This window comes from Microtus ochrogaster, unplaced genomic scaffold (genome assembly GCF_000317375.1).
Source record: "Microtus ochrogaster isolate Prairie Vole_2 unplaced genomic scaffold, MicOch1.0 UNK1, whole genome shotgun sequence".
Classification (NCBI taxonomy): domain Eukaryota; kingdom Metazoa; phylum Chordata; class Mammalia; order Rodentia; family Cricetidae; genus Microtus; species Microtus ochrogaster.
This window is the reverse complement of record NW_004949099.1, coordinates 4,471,028-4,490,597: the sequence shown is the minus strand read 5'-3', so window position 1 is coordinate 4,490,597 and position 19,570 is coordinate 4,471,028. Positions and strand designations below refer to the sequence as shown.

General features: G+C 50.1%; 1 protein-coding gene across 1 annotated transcript in view; it reads right to left on the bottom strand.

The window, feature by feature from the left end:
* Aldh1l1 (aldehyde dehydrogenase 1 family member L1) overlaps positions 1–19,570 on the bottom strand; it is a 46,387-nt gene that overhangs the window by 11,805 nt on the left and 15,012 nt on the right. Inside the window, exons 9-16 of the mRNA XM_005364871.3 lie at positions 18,325–18,416; positions 16,413–16,560; positions 15,531–15,650; positions 13,787–13,914; positions 10,399–10,549; positions 8,821–8,891; positions 7,045–7,150; positions 4,495–4,582 (exon numbers count right to left, since the gene is read on the bottom strand). Of these exons, the coding sequence (XP_005364928.1) occupies positions 4,495–4,582; positions 7,045–7,150; positions 8,821–8,891; positions 10,399–10,549; positions 13,787–13,914; positions 15,531–15,650; positions 16,413–16,560; positions 18,325–18,416 (904 nt within the window). The remainder of the gene's footprint in view (positions 1–4,494; positions 4,583–7,044; positions 7,151–8,820; positions 8,892–10,398; positions 10,550–13,786; positions 13,915–15,530; positions 15,651–16,412; positions 16,561–18,324; positions 18,417–19,570) is intronic.

Genomic DNA, 19,570 nt, shown 5'->3' with positions numbered 1-19,570 from the left:
GGGGGACACGGGGAAGGCAGGTGGGGGACACGGGGAAGGCAGGTGGGGGACACGGGAAGGCAGGTGGGGGACATGGGAAGGCAGGTGGGGAACACGGGAAGGCAGGTGGGAGACATGGGGAAGGCAGGTGGGGAACACGGGGAAGGCAGGTGGGGAACACGGGGAAAGCAGGTGGGGGACACGGGAAGGCAGGTGGGGAACGCAGGGAAGGTCTGTGGGGGACCATATTGAACAGACTGCAAAAAGCCCAATTTGTAGGCAGCAGTTTCACACCTATCAAAGCCATCTAGGTCTTTAAAAGATAGAGGAAAAGAACATCACTACACAGACAACTGAGAGGTCTGTGGTAAGCCGGGAAAATGCTGAGGGAAGCTCTCAGAGAGGAAGGTAATGGTTAGAAGCAGTATCTGACAGTGGTTTGAATTTATTTACGGGGGTGGGGTGTGATGGGGTGGAGGTGGGGTGTGATGGGGGGGGGGTGTGATGGGGGTGCGGGTGTGATGGGGGTGTGGGGGGGCAGGAACCAAGAATACAGTTACTCAAACAGTATGATGCACATTCCACTTCTCTTTCATCATTTAAGTGATTTAAAAGCAACCACAGAAAGTTTCATTGTTGTGCCTAAAGCAGACAGAAATGTGCCAGTTCAGACACCAGTAACAGAAGCAGGGGACGCAAACGAGAAAAGGCATGGTGGACAGACTCAGATCCATGGCAGAGAAGAGGGGGCAGACAAGACCTGCAGCAGCTGTTCTCCCTTTTCACGTTATCAGACATGAAATGACAGACAGAAATATCGGTAGCTATGCTAGTTGTCACATCGCTGCACTAATGATCCGTGTGTGTGTGTGTGTGTGTGTGTGTGTATACATACACACACACACACACACACACACACACACAAAAGGTAACAGCACAAAAGTGCCAGAGGTGTGGGAGTATACAGCAGGCGACAACTAGTATTCAACAGGTCAACCTACCAGATGAGTAACTCTACAATGAGGAGCTGCACTTGGAAAAGACCGTGGGGTCACTGTCTGTAAATGACTGGTTGCTTCTGTCTGTAATTTTTCTCATATATGAAAACATTTCTTCCCCAACAACAGCTATGGGTATTTTTCCACTGCTTGTGTGTTTATCTTGTGAATATACTCCATCTACTGGGCACACATATAGCTGTGGATGGTCAGGAAGATGATTTCTGCTTAACTGTATAATTTCTGTATAGAAACAATACTAGGATTTTTTTATTACTCAGACTGACATAGGAAAGTAATAGCATTCTCAGTCACAGAGGAAACTAATTTTAGACTTCAGAACTAATTCAAACCAAACTGGTTGTCCTAGAGATGAATACACAAGGACAGATTCCCAGGTGTTTATTGCTGATGCAGGGTCAGGCATGAAGCAACGTTAGTAGACATAACCCCTTACAGTAACTGACTTCTGTATATACTCCTAACCTCAAGGTTCTCTTTCTGGGAACCCTGTCCATTCAGAGCTACGTGTTTACTTTACTCACGGCCCGGTCAGTATGACCTCCCCAGAGAAACTGTGTGATCAGTATTGGCTCTGTTTCTTATTGTTTGCTCAAGAAGTGCTGTGTGACGCCAAAAATGTGATTCATATTTGTCCAGAGGCTTTGCTGTAAAAGGAGAAATTGAGACATGTGTGTGCATGTGCGTGCATGCATGCGTGCGTGCGTGCGTGCGTGTGTGTGTGTGTGTGTGTGTGCTGAAAGGGAGCTGGAGCTGAATTGCAGAGAGAGAGAAGTGTGTAGCTGAGTGGGTAGAGAGAGACAGAAGATGTATCTGTACAGAAGAGAGGTGTGCAAAGGAAGAAGTACATGGCTGTGTGGAGAGAAATGTGGCTGTGCAAAGAAGTGTGAGGGTGTGTAGCTGTGTGGAGAATATATAACTGTGTGAAAATAGATGTAACTATGTCTAGAGGCGTGTGGCTGTGTAGTAGAGAGATGTATGTATGCACAGGGAGACAGAGATCTTCAGAAAGATTTTTCAAGATGAAGTAAAGGAGAAATTTACCATCAGAAAGCATGTGTACTTCCTTATTTACCCTCGGATAGAAAAGTCTAGCCCTCAGATTAGATTTTTTTTTAAGTCCCAGATACTCTGAAGGCATTCTTTTTGCTACCCTGAGTACAGTCCTGGGAGCTGGCCTCCTGGGCTGTGATACAAAAGAAAGTGGAAGAACTACATCAGGTGAATTTTCTGTTTCCCCAGAGTCAGTAAAGTAGATTTTCATGAATTAAGAAGTAAATGATAACTCACAGAGTAGCTTCTAAGCAGAGAAGCAAATAACACAATGGGCTAGAGAGATTGCTCAGTGGTTAAGATAAGATCATGTGTTCTCTCACACAGGACTCAGATCAGTTCCCAGAAGCCAGGCCTGGTGACTCACAACCACCATTAACCACAGCTACAGGGAGATTCCATACCTATAGCCTCCACGGTCACCCATACTCTTATGCACATACCCACATACTGATACACAGAAAATTATCAAAAAATAATACTAGCACTTAGGAGACAGAGTCAGGCATTCTCTATGAGTTCCAGGCAAGCCTGGTCTAAACAGTGAGTTCCAAGGCAGTCAGGACTACACAAGTGAGACCCTATCTCAAAACAAAACGAAAAATAAATGCATAAGTGTTAATTTTTTAAAATCTTAAAGAAAAGGTTTAACAAATACACAAATATGTGTGTCTTTACTTATATATATGTACACACACACTGTAAAAAATTAAAATGTCAGTCAGGTACAATGGTTCAAACCTATAGTTCCAGCACTCAAGAGGCTGAGGCAGGAGAACTACTTGAGTTCAGGAGTTTGATATAATCTTTAGTAACATAACAAAAGTCCACATAAAAAACTAAAATATGACATGGTTCAATAAAGCAGTAAGAGAGATACTGACAGAGAGTAAAGAGAGAAGACAGAAAGTAAAAGGTAAAATGTCAAATCTAACTATAGCAAAATAACATTAAATGTAAAAGCCATCTATCAAAAAGCAAAGAACAGGGCTGGAGAGATGGTTCGGCAATTAAGAATACTTGCTGCTTTTCACAAGACCTGGGTTTGATTCTGGGCACCTGCATGGCAGCTCACAATTTTCTGTAATTCCAGTCCCAAAGGATCCAACACCCTCTTCTGGCCTCTACAGGCACTGCACACATGTGGTGCATATATACATTCAGATAAACATTCATACATGTAAAAGAAAAACAATTTTCCATTTAAAATTAAAGAATACAAGATTGAAAGAACGAGCAACAGCCCCCAGATTTGCTCACACATGCTGTCCCATGGAGCGTGTTTAAGATTCAAAGGTGTGAACAGGTTGAAAGTAAATGTGCAGGCAAGAAAGGTCATGGAATCATAGGCACCTCTATCAACACCAGAGCAGACCTTAAGTAGACAGTACTGATTGCAGGGAAAGACAACGGAAATCGCAGTAAAAGGAGACAAAAGGACAAAAGAATATCATCTACATCTCTGCCATCAGGCATCTTTTAAAAGATTTATCTATGTATTATGTATACAGTGTTCTGCCTTCATGTATGCCTACAGGCCAGAAGACGGCACCAGATCTCACTGTAGATGGTTGTGAGCCACCCTGTGGTTGCTGGGAATTGAACTTGGGACCTCTGGAAGAGCAGTCAGTGTTCTTAACCTCTGAGCCATCTCTCTAGCCTACTTCCTCTTTTCTTATTTAGTTGGACCCTTTCTCTTCTGTTATAAATTTAGGTCGCCTGAGGAGAGGTGTTGGCTGAAGCTGTTGACCTAATGGTCAGGATGTTTGGTGCTTCTTCCTTTGTAATTTGGAGGATGTCTTATAGAGATGCTAATTCATGGCCTATGTGACTGCTAGCATACAGGTAGATGAGGATGTGACTGGAGCCCATTCACCTGGTTACCTAATTTATTTTCCGGCTCAACTGATGCGATGGTATGTAAGTTGTTTGGAGAATAAATGCGGGAGGTCGTCAGGAGAAAAGACCCTGAGATGCCCTTCTATCATGACCGTGTAAGCTGTGTCTGATTATTCCTAGTGTCTCCGTTTCAGTCCAGTTAGGGAAAATAATTATCTGTGTTGGAGCGACACGGGCTCCAACACCCTATCAACAAGTTTTGAATCTGTGTGATACAATTTTGCCTATAAACTAGACTATTAACTAAGAAGCTAATGTAACATTGCATCCCCAAGTGCTCTAAGCCTAGAACATTCTACAGATGAATTCTCTTATATGTCTAAGGGCAGACAATTCCCTCGCCACATAGATAATCCAGAGTGTAGACAAGAACAAAACAGAAAGCATCCACGAAGGTACTGAAAGTTAAGACCCTTCCAGGCACCGTGTCTCCCCAGTGCATGTCCTCCCACCACAGGGTCATCCCCGCCCTCCCAACACCACTCTGGTCATGTGTGTGCCTTGATGCTCTAAGCCCCAGCCCTTTCCCTATCCCTGTCCTTACCTGATCCAGGGATGATGTTGACCACGCCCTTGGGAATGCCGGCCTTGAGTGTCAGCTCTGCAAACTTCAAGGCTGTGAGTGGGGTCACCTGAAGGAGGAACAGGGTGGAAGTCTGAGTGTGGGAGATTTTGGATGTAGGGTGCAGCCTCCCTTCATAGTCTTTCTCCGAGGAGCAGGAAGGGGGAGCAGTGAGTAGAACAGCAGGATGACCATAGGGAGGCCATGCTCATGGCCAACCATAGGCACTGCCCACCCAGCTAGCATCCCAACCTCTCCCAGGAATGATGTAAGTCCCTAGCATGCTACACTCCCCTACTAGCAGCTCCTCAGCCAGGCCCAGACGCTTTCCACCCCATGATCGTCTCTTCTTAGAGTGTTTACACTGAGGCCTGAAGCAGCAGTGTCAGGGACAGGCTAGGAGCCCATCCAGAGGGTCTCAGCTCCTCCAGCAAGGTGACCCTCAGCAGCCCCTCAGCATGAGACCAGCTTCTGCTCAGAAAACTGCAGGCACCAACCTATGGAGGAGGCCCTTTATGAAACTGGATGGCCACAGGGCCCTGGTGACCTGCTCTCTGTGCTGTGTAATTCTGGCCGCCCTGCTGGCTTCCAGCCCTTCCCGTTCCTAACATTCATCCTCACTCTGGCTCCTGTACACCGCTGGTTCAGTGGTTCTTCCAGTCAAGGTCAGGTCATTTCATATCCCCTACAGGACCCTGGCTGGGTGATGAGCTGTGACTCCAGGGTCTCAGACCTTGTCAGTGGCCTTTCTTAGGACAGAGTTTACCTAAGGGTGAGGCTGACCTGAACCAAACCCTGACCTGCCGGCAGCACCACACCCTTAGCAGAAATCAAGGTCTTCCTTGGAGGGTTTTCATCAGCCTAAATAAGCTGGTGCTGCAAATTGCTAATTTGTTGAATATATTAGCCAGGTTACATAGAGAGATCCTGTCTTAACAACACTAAAAATAAGTAAATAAATAATACACATGAAATAAATATAGACAGAATTAACTTGGGGGAAAAAAACCAAGGGAAGGCATTGCTGGGGATCTGGCCTATGTGGAAAGGGGAAGATGTGCCTAGGGTGCTCAAAGCTCACGGCTCCATCCTCAGTACAGAGAAACTGGGTGTGCTGGCCCATGCCTGGAATCCCAGCACTCAGCAGTGGAAAAAGGAGGAGCTGAAGATTTTCCTCAGCAACATGGCATGTAGAAACTAGCCTGGGCAAAAGGAGACTTGATAAAAGGTAAATTTAAAAAAAAAGCAAAGAAAAAATAGGAAGAACCAAGTGAGCACCCACTTGAGCTGGAGCCTCTCTCTCTCTCTCTCTCTCTCTCTCTCTCTCTCTCTCTCTCTCTCTCTCTCTCGTGTGTGTGTATATGTGTGTGTGCGCGCGCGCGCGCGCGTGCATGAGAAAGAGAGAGAGAGAGAGAGAGAGAGAGAGAGAGAGAGACAGACAGACAGACAGACAGACAGACTTGGGACAGAGGCCAGAAAAATGTGTAGGAGCCTCTGGATCTTCCTGAGGTAGTTGCTGGGAAGTGAACCCATGATCCCTGGAAGAGCAGCAAACGTTTTTAAAAACTGCTGCTCCACCTTGAAGTCCAACCGTCTTTTTTCCTCTGGTGTCTAATTTTCAGAGGGCAGGTTTGTTTGTTTGTTTGTTTTGTTTATTTTGACCCAAGTGCAATCTTCTTAAATAAACCACTGTGAAAAGATATTTCCAAAAATGAAATACAAATGGGAATTTTAACTGTCCAATTACTGTTGTAATTCAATCTAACTCTATATTTAGCCTGAGAAACGGGAAGCAGAAGGGAACCAAACAAAAATAAAAAATCAAAACAATAAGTGAAAAAAAGCTGGAGGAGAGCGGACTCCGGCACACACGGTCTAGGATCTTCAGTGTTTTCTTATGCTGCTGCCCTCCAGGCCAATGGGCTTCAAAGACCTGGAGGGCCACTGGCCACTCCAAGGATGGCACCTGGTGTCCGGTTCCTCCAGGAGGCAGCAGTGGATGAACGGCTATCAGTGTGGAGATGAAACTGAGGCTAGGCGTACTGTCATACCTGTGGAGGGCACCTGTGGCCCAGGAAATCCCACTTCTACTGGCCTACCATTCGTAGCCTAGCTGGAAGGTTCCTAAACATCTTTGCCCACACTACCTCCTTCTAGGGCCTCTGGTTTCTGAAGCCAGAAAGAGACCATGAACCAAGTTTACTGGCACCATTGGCCTGCTCTGAGCACGGGACAGGCAAGGGACATAAAACAAGATCCAGGGTGTTGATCCAGAGTGGATGTAGAAACTCTGTCCTCTGCCCACTGAGCAGTGACGTGTGCCAGCTCGGTCTCCAGGTCTCCATTAGTAGTAGCTGGGCAGTTTGCTCTGACATCTAGTACCATTCCTGACACATATCTCCATCCGTGGTAAGCTGGGCTTTAAGGGCCAGCTCCTAGCAGCAGTTCAGTGTAGGCCAAGGGTCCTGTCTTCTGACAGAGTGAGCTCCCCATCACCTTCATGGGCCACAGGCTGGTACAGAACGTGCTTACCTGGGCAGGCTTGATCACCACAGTGTTCCCAGCAGCCAAGCAGGCTGCGGTCTTCCAGGACAGCATCATCAGGGGATAGTTCCAGGGGATGACAATGCCACAGACCCTGCAAACAACAGCAGAGGGCATTTATCCCTCCTCAGCCAAGCTGCCCAGAGTGGACTCCCCAGCTGTGGCTGTCAAAGCCTGGACTTCCAGGAAAGGCAATGGCCCGGCTGAGGCAGCCCATCCCTCCGATGCTGCAGAATGGACTGGCTGGGGTGAGGTCAGTGTCCAGGGAGGAAGGGAAGCAGGGTGCGGGTACAGGGAACAGACACAGGTGTGCACTCAGATCAGGTCACGAGAGGACATGGCATAAGATGGGCCAGCAGGGATATGGTCCTTCCAAGTGTCAGGCTGGAGGCCAATCCAGCAAGAGGAAAAGATGGGGTCTGTGTGGGAAGTCTGGGGAGGTCAGTCGCCATTGAGAAGCCCTGGCTTGGTGTGTGAGCCTCTCAGATCAGTGTGACTTGGGTGTGGGAGGGAGCAGGCATGCTGGCCACAGCTTACTCCTGTGTGGCTCTGCCTCTCTGGGCTCCTGTGTCACCATTACTACCATCAAGGGACCAGAAAGGAGGCTTCTTAATTGGACCCAGGTATTTAGAAAGCACATGCAGAGGCTGCTGGGAAGGCTGGCTGTGAGGCATCTCAAGGGAGGCATGGTAGGTGTCGGCAGGAGCCCGCAGGGAACAGGGTCAACTGGGAGCCTGCACATTACCCTGGGAGTGGGAGAAGGCACTGGGGGTTAGGAGGCTGCATGCCTCTGTCCAGCAGACACTTGGCATAATAGGGGGTCTAGGTGGGTGACAGAGGCTGCTGGATGATGGCTATGGAGGGAAGTGGGATCTTAGGAGACCCAAATAAGGGAAATGCCAGAAGAGTCCCCCTGCCATAGGGTGAATTATGCCCCCTTTCACAAACTCACACACCCAGACTCACAAAGGAAATGTGGCATAGCCACAGAGATGGAGGTCAGGGTGATGGTTATGTAAGAAATGCCGAAGGCTGTCGGCAGCCACCAGCCACACAAATTTGGATTTCACGTATCCCCAGGTGCTGAAGGGTCCCTGGCTGCCGTGAGGTGAGCAGCCTCCTGTGCCATGTGATTCTGCCATGATGCTGATTCTGAATACCTATGGCCAAGGTGTCCCACCATGCCTTCTCTTTTCCACTGTGCCTGGGGTCCTCCGCGTGTGAGATGAGGTGCTGAGAGCCAGGTTCCTCTGCAGTCTGCTTCTGCATTTGCCTTACTGAGCTCAGCCCTGCACCGTTGCCATGGTTAACCTTGGCTCTCCATTTGAGTGGACCGAGAAACACTTAGGAGACTGGCTAAGCCACACTTCGAGGAGTCTCTGGGAACTGAGGAGGGAAGCCGCTCCCTGAATGTGGGTGGCAGCATCCACTAGGCTGGGGGGCTGTGCCATGTGCGACTCCTGTTCTGAGCCTTCTAGCTTCTCAGACAGGGTGGCTCTTGTCTCCCAGCCTTCCAGCTTGCAGGTGGCCATGTGGCTAGGGAGACTGACGGTGGAGGTCAAGACGTAGCCCCCCTATCTACCATCATGGCTCAGATGGACAGTTACTGTACATTTTAATAAAAGGCAGTGACCATAGAAGTGCCTGACATAGCAGGTACTTTAGACATGATGGATACATACAGGGATACTACGAGCTGCTGGCAGGTGTGTGGCATCCCAGAACACACCTTGTCACTCTATGTCACTGTGCCTTGTCACTCACCCAACAGGTTCTTTCTTGGTCAAGGTCAAGTTGCGGTTGGGTCTAGCCTGGTTGATGGGGATGGTGGCACCCTAGAAGAAACACGGCAGTGTCACTGGGGTGGGGGTGGGGTCAGCCAGTCCCTGCAGGAGCCCCAGGAGCCCCAAGGTCTTGTTTGGGCACTGACTCTCCCATGAGAGAGTCTGATCTGCCAGCTTATACTTGACAGGGACATGGCAGGAGTTCAGAGGCGTCAGGCTGGACACCCAGAGGAGCAAAGCAACAGTTCCATGTCAGGGCAGAAAGCTGATATCTGAGCAGAGAAAGGGTGAGGAGGCCAGCTTGCCCCTAGAACCAGGGGGCCCAGTTAGAGGTGGCTCCAGAGAAGCCACAGGAGACAGAATGGGGGTGGTAGCTGGCAGTCAGCTGGCAGTCCACCTCTCATGTGGCCACCATGCTTCATAGTTCTCAGCTCCTAGCGGGAGAAGAGCCCCGAGCCCTCCTCTCCCTGGGGAACTTTCCAAGACGGTGTGCTTGACCCCAAGACGGGGTATGTGCAAGGTCTTCTAGTGGACTTCAGGAGGTAGGTTCCACAGGAACTCCTAGGACCACATTCCACAGTTATAAGACAGTGGCAGAGGGCTGGAGAGATGGCTCAGCGGTTAAGAGCACTGGTTGCTCTTCCAGAGGTCCTTAGTTCAATTCCCAGCAACCATATGGTGGCTCACAACCATCTGTAATGAAATCTGGCTCTCTCTTCTGGCATGCGGGCATATATGCAGGCAGAATGTTATATACATAAATAAATAAATAAATAAATAAATAAATAAATAAATAAATAAATAAATAAATAAATCTTTTAAAAAAAGACAGTGGCAGAGACCCAAAACTCACAGATGACATCATTGGAAGATAGAGGCCACAGGCCAGGAGTAGGGGGTGAGGCCCTTGCCTGTAGCCAGCACAGACATGGGCTCTGTAATCCCCAAAACTCTGGCAACACCTGAATGGTCCTGGAAACACCTGAGTCTCCCTCGGAGCCTCAAGATGAGACCCAGCCATCCCATGCACTTGCCATAGCTGGATTTTATGACCCGCATGCTAATGGCTTGTTCCCCAAAAGGGTATTACTAGGAGGTAGAGAAATTCTTAAGAAGTGGGGCCTAGCTGCTGGAGGTTAGGTCTTGGGGGTGTCCTTCAAGGAGCTGGTCAACTCCCCACCCCATCTCCCCCTCTTCTTTGCTCTGTCACTCACTCTTGTAGCCTGATGTGTGCCGACAGTCCCAGGAGCCACGGAGTCAACAGACTGGGCATGGGGGCCTTCCAAACCGTGAGCCAGAATTTACCCATTCATTTTACAAGTTGACTCTCTAGGTATTTTTTGCTGCGACAGAACACTGGGCATACTGTGAGGCCCTGGCACAAAACTGGCCAAGCCTGCTGGCCTCTCATCTGCAGAATCGTGAGTTGCCCATGCTGTAAGCTGCCACCATGGTAGCTGTTTTGGCAGCGTGCTTGGCAGGACACCGCCCTTCCTGCCACCTCCCCTGGAATCCGCCTGCACATACACACATGCACACACGGGAGCCCAAACCCCACCTGGATTTTGTCACACCAGCCAGCAAAGTAGCGGAACGTCTGTATGGACATGCCCACATGCGTCTTCAGAGCCAGCGTGTAGACAGCACCTGCGTCCAGGGCCTCGATGGTGGCTAGCTCTTCCTGGTGCTGCTCCATGAGATCCGCCAACCTGGCCGACGTCAAGAGAAGGGCGGGAGACTGGCTTAGCCGTGCCACCATCTTAGCTGCTCTCCAGTGCCATTTCTTATGGAGTGGAGGACTCCGCCCTCCACTACCAGAACCGTCATTCAGACGAGCTGGACTCACCTTTCCCATCTGTAAGATGGGACAATAAGGTCTACATTCCGATGGGTGTGAGACTGACACCCTGTCTTCTTCCTTTCCCCTCCCTATAGATTGACACTGTTACAATGTCCTCATGAAGTTGCTCTGAAGAGGTGGTCACCTGCCTGTGGCTAACAGCCAAGAGGCCACTGTCCTTAGTGGCCATCCTTCCTATTTTTGATAGCTTCAAAAGAGAGAAAGTACATCTAACCTGATGGGCAGCTCAACTCAGTCATGTCCCTGAGGCCGAGGACTGGAGGTTGAGGTGACCCCAGCCCTATAAGCAGGAGATCCAGGTGGGAAAGGCGACCTTCGGGCTATTGTGAGTCTGTGTTCATCAGCATCCGGCTACCCTGCTTCTGATGGCCACTGTGAGAAGCCTGGGGTTTATAATGGTGTCCCCTCACTGACAAGGCTTCAGTCTGGCAGAGGCACTGACCAAAGTTGGTAGGGCAATTTCTACCCTGCCGCTTCTGCACAGTTGGTTGCTCCTGACAAAGATGCTGACATCTTCCTGCAGTCACCCTCTTCACTCAGACAAAGCCACAGTCTATGTGTGGTAGGGTCTCCCTGAGATCCTACACCAAGTTCATTTCAGGGCTCCAGCTTCCTATCCCTTCCTGCTGGCTTTGTCTGTTACTCAGGTGAGCCAGGCCTCCGACCTCAGGACCTTGGCCAGAGGCACTACATCAAGCCTGGGGTTTCTCTGCAGTTGCTTCTCCAGAAGGACTGTCCTGCCTGCCCCAGGCCTGCCCAGCTGGGCTAGACTGAGCACACACACAGCAGGAATCCCTAGAGATGGAGTCTAAGCTTCCTCTTAATGCTGGTACTGTTACCATGAGGAAGCATGGGCTATTATAACAGTGGCCAACAGGCGGCAGCAGATCACCTCAGTGAGGATGCTTCCAGGTCTTAAAAGCCCAAGTATGGATGTCTCACAGCTGGTGACCATTGCCCGGTCTGGGAACCATGGGGTCACTAGCTGACTCTTCCCTAAAATCTATGGCTTCTTCAGGACTTCTTCATCTCGGACTTACAACAGAAATTTTCCCCTTTGCCGTACCCCCCTTCATCTGTCGCTTGTACTGCTGTGGGTTTTTTTTTTTTTCTTGTAAGACTTAATTATTTTTATTTTATGTGTATGTTTGCCTGCAAGCACCATGTGTGTACAAGTGCCTTCAGAGGCCAGAAGAAGGCACCAGATCCCTGGAATCAGAGTTACAGATGGTTGTGAGCTGCCATATGGGTGCTGGGAAGTGAACTTGGGTCTCTGCAAGAGCGGCATGTGCTTTTAACGGCGGGGCTATCTCTCTGACTCTGTTTCTGTACCTTTATAGATGTCTTGGTTTATGACTTTCCGTTGTGGTGTAGCTACAAAACCTTATGAAGAGATCAGTGCATAAATCACTTGTTGTGCAAGTATGAGGACCTTAGTTCAGATCCCGGGATGCCTGAGGTGAGGTGGGATCCCGGGATGCCTGAGGTGATGTGTGATCTCGGGATGCCTGAGGTGAGGTGTGATCCCGGGATGCCTGAGGTGAGGTGGGATCCCGGGATGCCTGAGGTGAGGTGGGATCCCGGGATGCCTGAGGTGAGGTGGGATCATCCCGGCATGTCTGAGGTGAGGTGGGATCATCCCGGCATGTCTGAGGTGAGGTAGGATCCCAACAAGCCTTTGGTGAGGTGGGAGGCAGAAACAGGAGAGTTCCCAGCAGCTCAGGAGCCAGCAAGCCTGGCATATACAATCACGAAATAACAAGAGACCGTGTCTCAAACAAGGCAGAAGACCAGGCCTAACACTTGAGGTTGCCCTCTGACCTGCACCCACAAACACATCACACTCAGGAACGTGCACAGACACTAACACACACATACACACACAAACATTTTTAAAAATTCATGGAACTGCTTTCACTTTGAAACATGTGATCTGGGGGAATCTGGACGCATGTTCCCCATGATCACCCCTGTTAGCCCTCTTGTCCCTTTGGAAATGACAGATATATTTTGTATCAATAAGAGGGACCCTGAGTCCCCACACTGTGGCCCATGGCTCTAGGGGCACAGGGTTTCATCGAGGCTCCTTCAGGCTCCTTCAGACTTGCATCCTTTGGTCAAAGGTCAAACGACCAGCAAGACTGAGCTGGCACTACAGGGAGAGAGAGGCCCCTTCCTCTTATTAAAGCGCATTAAGAGGAAGATGTGGCCTGCACGATGGCTGAGCGTCTAAAGGCCTTTACTGAGCAAACCAGCAACCTGGGTTTGATCTCTGGGAGCCATGGTAGGAGAGAACTGATTCTGGAAAGCTCACCTCGGACCTCCGTGTGCACACTGTGGTGCAAGTATGCACACACATACACACCACACACAATACAACCCAACAAGCAAATAGCATACATATCATACCACTACATACACATACAACCCAACAAACAAATATCATACACATCATACAACACCACACATCACATACATACACACTACACACACAACACACACACTATAATACCATATATATCATACAATACCACGCATATCACACATACATACACACATACCATACACATCATACAACACCACACACATCACATACATACATACACACCACATACACACACAGCACACATACCATGCACACTATACACACTCACACCACACCAAATACACACCATATATATCATACATATCATACAACACTACGCACATTGCATGCACAAACAGCACACACACCAAACACCACACACTATAATAATAACAACAGTTTTAAAAAATCCTGAAAGAGGAGCTGGCACCAGGCAGTCCCAGCTGTAGCAGCCAGGCAGAGCAGTGAGAGGCAGACAGGACCCTGCACATCTCCCCTTTGTTGCCCTCGGCTGGCAGGAGGCCCCAGTCCTTGCTGGTCCACATCTGAGCCGTGCCTCTCAGGCACCCCAGCCTGTAGCTGCCCTGGAATGCAGCCTCCCCTCTGCACCTCTCCTTTAACATCACAGCTAGCTGGGGACACCTCGCCTGCCTCTTCCACAAGGCATCTCCTAAGCCATAGGCTGCAGTGCCCAGACCACTTCCCACTGGCGGGTCCCACCTGTACAGGAGCCGGCCCCGGTCACGTGCGTTTATCTTCCCCCACAGTCCATTCTCAAAGGCTTCCTTCGCTGCCGCCACTGCCTTGTCAACATCACTCGCCTGGGCAAGGGACACCTGGCAGATGACCTGTGGAAGGAACAGAGACATGACAGCCTCTTCTGGCTCCCGCCTCATCCTAGGCTACCCAGAGGCAGGGTCCCCACCATGTAGGCTGGCATTGAGGGAAAGTGCTGCCCCTAGTGGCTAGGGAGGAATCAGCAAAGGAGGGTACGCATCCTTCTCACATCTGCACGGAGCCCAGAGGGGATGACACCTGGCGCTGTTCACACCGGAAGCCGAGATCCGCTGGCGCAGTGAGCTGAGCCAGAGAGGCTTCTACACAGAGGGATTCTGGATCCGTGTCCCAGTTCCATTCATGATAGGTGCTGGGGGATGTGGCAGTAGCCAAGGGGAGTCGGAAGGACGGGGCGGAGGATGAGGCGGCATCTCCTCGTAGGTGCCCATGAACAGCTTTGCCATTCCCACCCAAGGCCCTGGAGCCTGGCAGAGGCCTGTCCATGCCACACTTGCAAGGTTGGCATCCTGAGGGCACCATCCATCCTATCTGTCCCTTGGGATTCACTTGCCAACTCCCCCCAAATGATCCCTATTTGCTGTGGGACTGAGTGGGCACCAGCAGATGGAACGTTATCCCTGTGTCGGGTCTCATCAAGGAGAGTCTTGGGTATGTGGCCTTTTGTGTGGTGTAGCATACGCAGTGGGTCATGACATGAGAGAGTCACGGTCAAGAATGTCTGTCAAACACTGAGTTATATTTCCTCCATTGCCAGTGGGAGGGCAAACTGATACAGCCCCTTTGGATGTCAGTGTGGCAATTTCTCAGAAAACTAGGAAACAACCTACATCAAGACCAAACAATACCACTTTTGGGTATATACCCAAAGAATGCTCAATCATACCACAAGGACATGTGCTCAGCTATGTTCATAGCAACATTGTTTGTCATAGCCAGAAACAACCTAAATGCCCCTTGACCAAAGAATGGATAAGGAAAATGTGAAACATTTACACAACGGAGTACTACACAGCAGAAAAAAAATAACGACATCATAAAATTTGCAAGCAAATGGATGGATCTAGAAAACATCATATTGAGTAAGGTAACCCAGATCCAGAAAGACAATTATCATATGGACTCACTCATAGGTGGCTTTTAGACATAAAGCAAAGAAAAACTAGCCTACAATTCACAATCCCAGAGAACCTAGACAAGAATGAGGACCCTAGGAGAGACATACATGAATCTAATCTACATGGGAAGTAGAAAAAGACAAGATCTCCTGAGTAAATTGGGAGCATGGGGACCATGTAAGAGGGTAGAAGGAGAGGGGAGTGGGGAAAAAAACCCATATAGCTCAATAAAAAAAAGAAAAAAAAACAGTGTTACATTTGAGGAAGACTTTGCTGATGGTGCCCTCCATGCAAGAGGGACAGCTTCAGCATGGAGGGGAGCCATGGCTCTTAAACATCCTCAGTCTCTAAAGAATATTCTGGTTCTTCAGTGCTTTCCTGCCTCCTCTCACCCCTCCCCTCATTGCTTTGCTCTCCTCCATTCCTGTGGCCTAGGATGGGACCTTTCATGCCCGTAACAAAGACACACATATCCAAGCACAGACTCCTGGTCTGTGCCCTTAGAAGACAGCTTGGGGGGGGGGGGAGGACGGATTGTGGCCTGCACTCACACTTCCGTCTGTCGGGTTGACGGTATCATAGGTCTTGGAGCCCTCGGCATCCACGAACTCGCCCCCGATGAAGAGTTGGTAGGGCATCTGGAGAGTCAGCTTCTTCACTGTCTTTTCCACCTGGGAAGGAAGCTCGGTTACGGCAGATCCCACACAGGCTTGGTTATGGCGGATTTCCCACACATAGGCTTCTGTGACAGGCACCCACCCAGGGACGCACAGAGGGACACACAGAGGGATGTACAGCCGTCCACGCGAAGGCTGAGGCTCCTAGACAGTGGGGCCACTGAGTGGTACCGACTTGGGCAGTGTCAGGGCTGGAGGCCACATCTGCCTGGTCCTCGTATGACACTGGAAGAGGTGTGTGGGGTTCTGGGTGGTAGCTTGCTATGGGTGGCAAGGCCCTTTTACCCTGAGACATGGTGCCTTTCACTGCCAGATTGACTTCTCCACTCTGAACCCAGGAGTCCCACAGACACCAGCCCCATCCTGAAATCTGTTCCCTGGCTGTTTGTTCACTGTCCTATGGGTGACCTGATACCCACTGCGGCCACCTGTACTTCCCCAGGTGTTGTTACAAATCACCAGGTGAACAAAGCACCCAGAAGCCCACTCCTCTGGGGCTGCTAGGCTGCCCAGCTACCCTAAGGGAGACTGTTTCAGATCTTTTTCATAAAGGGATTCACACCGCTGTGGCTCACTTCACTCTGCACAAGCTGCAGGCACAGGGTCGCCTGCCCTCCTCACCTCTCCAGCCCCTCTAGGCTTTGAGATGTGGGATTTGCCTACGCTTTGTGCACTGGACGGCAACAGTCTCTGTGGAGGACGTTCCCCAGGGCTGGTGCAGCAGGAGGGGAGTGCCAGGCCCAGGGCAGCACTTACGTAGTTAATGACACACTGGTCCTCTTCGTCCTCCCCTCTCAGCTTCCTCACGAGGAGCTGGACAAAGTCCTTAAAGGTGGTAGCCATGTAAACATCTTCATTCTCTAACTCCAGCCCATCACACAGCTCCTTCACCTCCTCCACCAGCCTGGGGGGAAAGAGAAGGATGGAGAGCGGGGCGGAGCTTCAGCAGACCCTTGTGGACCCCGTGTAAGTAGACGTGGTCTGAACAGTCACTTAGTGGGGCTCATGAGCCTGGAACTAGGGTGCAGGCCCAGGCGCTGGGTGCAGAGGCCTTGGTTTCAAGCTCTCTCTCTCTTGTCGGGTACCAACCACTGATGTTGAACAAAGGGCTGACTCATCTGAGTCTTCGATTTTATCATCCACAAAGCAGAAACCATAACAGAACAGCCTCTCTCAAATTTTGTTGTGTCTCTATAAGACAACAAACACACTGAATGACAGCTGCCAACTAATACATTATTAATGACCATTGTTTGGGACACACAATGTCCAAATCAAGTATATGATAAAGGACTTGGGCTCCGAATATTTAGAGAATTTTCCACACCCAATCCTCGGAAAGCAGAAGGAGGCTGAAGCCCAGAAGGATTTTACCAGAGCAGCAGCGTGGGGCAGATACAAACCCTGTGAGGTGTTCGACACCATTAGGGAGTGTGAGCAACAAGGAGTCAACGTGGTGCAGAGTGTTTCAAAAGAAAAGACGTGGCCAGGATGCAGCTGGGGTGGGCTGAGACTCGATCTACTTTAGGCCTTGTAAACCTACCAACCGTACCCAGCATCACAGGTTGCTGGTTAGTTTCTGTTTGCTTGGTTTTTGTCAATTTGACATAAACTATACTTGTGGTAGTTTCAATGAGATGTCCCCAATAGTCTCAGGCATCTGAATACTTGGTCCCCAGTTGGTGGAGCTATTTGGGAAGGCTAGGAGGTGTGGCTTTGCTAAAGGGGACGTGTCACCGGACGTAAGCTTTGAGGTTTTAAAAGACTCTAGCCTTCTCTGTTTCCTGTTTGTGGTTTGAGATGTGAGACCTCCATTGTTACCGTCACCATGCCTCTGTGCAAGCACCATGGACTATTATCCCTCTGGAACCGAGAGCCCAAAACAAGCCTTTCTTCTATAAGAACTTTTGACCCCAAAAACAGGAGGCAGTAAGCGGTGTCAGTTTAAACCATGATTAGGGGGTGACCAGTTACCCAGAAAATGGATCTGACATGTGACCCACTTCTCATGATACATGGTCTTCTTCACCTCTCTGTTGTTGCAAGGAGAGCGGGCCCTTGTTCCGTCCCAGTCGCTCGGCTAGTTTACACCCCAAATACCACCCAGAAGCTGTATTTATTAAGTCACTGCTTGGCCCATTAGCTCTAGTTTCTTATTGGCTAATTCTTACATCTTAATTTAACCCATTTCTATTAATCTATGTATCTCCACATGACTGTGGCTTATTGGTAAGATTCTAACCAGCGTCCATCTCAGGCAGGAGATGCATGGCATCTGTCACTCTGCCCTTCTTCCCAGCATTCAGTTCTGTCTTCTCCGCCTACCTAAGTTCTGCTCTCTCAGGCCCAAGGCAGTTTCTTTATTCATTAGCCAATGAAAACAACACATAAACAGAAGAACCTCCCACACTACATGTGAGCCCAAGTCCCCAATCTGCTATAGCCAGCATCAGCCAAGGGACAGCAGTGACAGCTGGGCATCTGCAGCCCTGCTGGGATAAGAGGCCAGCTTGAGGACAGACATTTGGGAGCAGCTTCCACAGCAGTTCAGGTCTGCCCATGGGGCCCTTTCTGATCAACTCACGCATGATACATGAGTACAACCAACAGTGGCCTCAGTGGGCCCACAGTGGATTCTTGGGAGGGACCCCGGTGCCCCTGGCCTCACCTCACAACATCTACTGATGCAGCCCCCGACTTGAAGAAGTCTGTGGAGTCTTCTACTTGTGGGATGTTGGGTAGGATTCGCATCCAAGTGCTCTGAAAGACAAAGGCCATGACAGTCATAGGTGCTTGGTGAAGTAGGGTGCCATCCTCCCTGCTGGCTAAGGGTTCTGCCTTTACAGTCTTGGAGGCGTTGTTGCTACCCAAGGGTTCAGAGCGGGCCACAGCTCTGGCCACCATGACATTAGGCTGCTGACCTCCTGCCACATGGTTGGTCTCCCGGTACGGTGCAGACAGTGGAAGCTGGCGTGCTATTAGAAAGGTTCATGCCTGGCCTTGGTGCAGCTGTCAGGGTCCCAGTAACCCCAGCACAGCACTGATATGGCGGCATGGGATGCTTATGACAGGAAGGGCAGGCACAGTGAGGGTGTTATGACCTGGATCTTGTCTGCTCTGAGACACTGGCTGGCTAGTACTCCTCTGACCTGGGACCTCTGAAGCATCACAGAACCAGCTACTGGCCTACTGGGCAAGTGAGGAGGGGTCAGGGCCGCCAGGCCAGAGGCCATCACTCCTACTTACAGAAGGCCGACCAGTGGTCATGGTAAGATGGCTGTTCCTAACAGATGCCAGACTGAACTACCCAATTCCAACATCCTCCAGAAGGGCTTCCACCCCATGACACAGGCCTCCATGGTAGGCATCGTAGGCAAGCATCTTAGGCCCGGAGTCTGTTGGTCCAGCTGGCTCAGTAACTCCAGGAGGGCTCAAAGGCAGGGCCAGAGCCACAACAGCCCCAGGAATATTCTGGAAATGTCTTTGCTTGCTCTGTTTTGTGCTTTGGAGGGAGAGGTTAAAGCTAGCAATATGGAACTCCTCCTTTCCTACTCCCATCCCTCCCGGACTTTTACAGTGCCCAGAATTCCTAGGGAAGACGCTGGCTCTCTGCTGCTATGGACCACATGGCACTTCATGCCTGTCTCTTGTAGAGCCTAAATCTGTAGTGTTATAACACCAAGGGTCTCACTGTGACCTGACCCTGCCCGCCTCCATTCAGCTCCCTCTCTTATTACTGGGTCATGGCAATGATGACCTCCTCAAACAGAGCTGTCCCTGCACCTGTGGTGTCCCTGCAACTGTGGCGTCCTCTGCACCTATGGTGTCCCTACACCTGTGGTATCCCCTGCACCTGTGGTGTCCTCTGCACCTGTGGTGTCCCTGCACTTATGCTCCTCTGCACCTGTAGTATC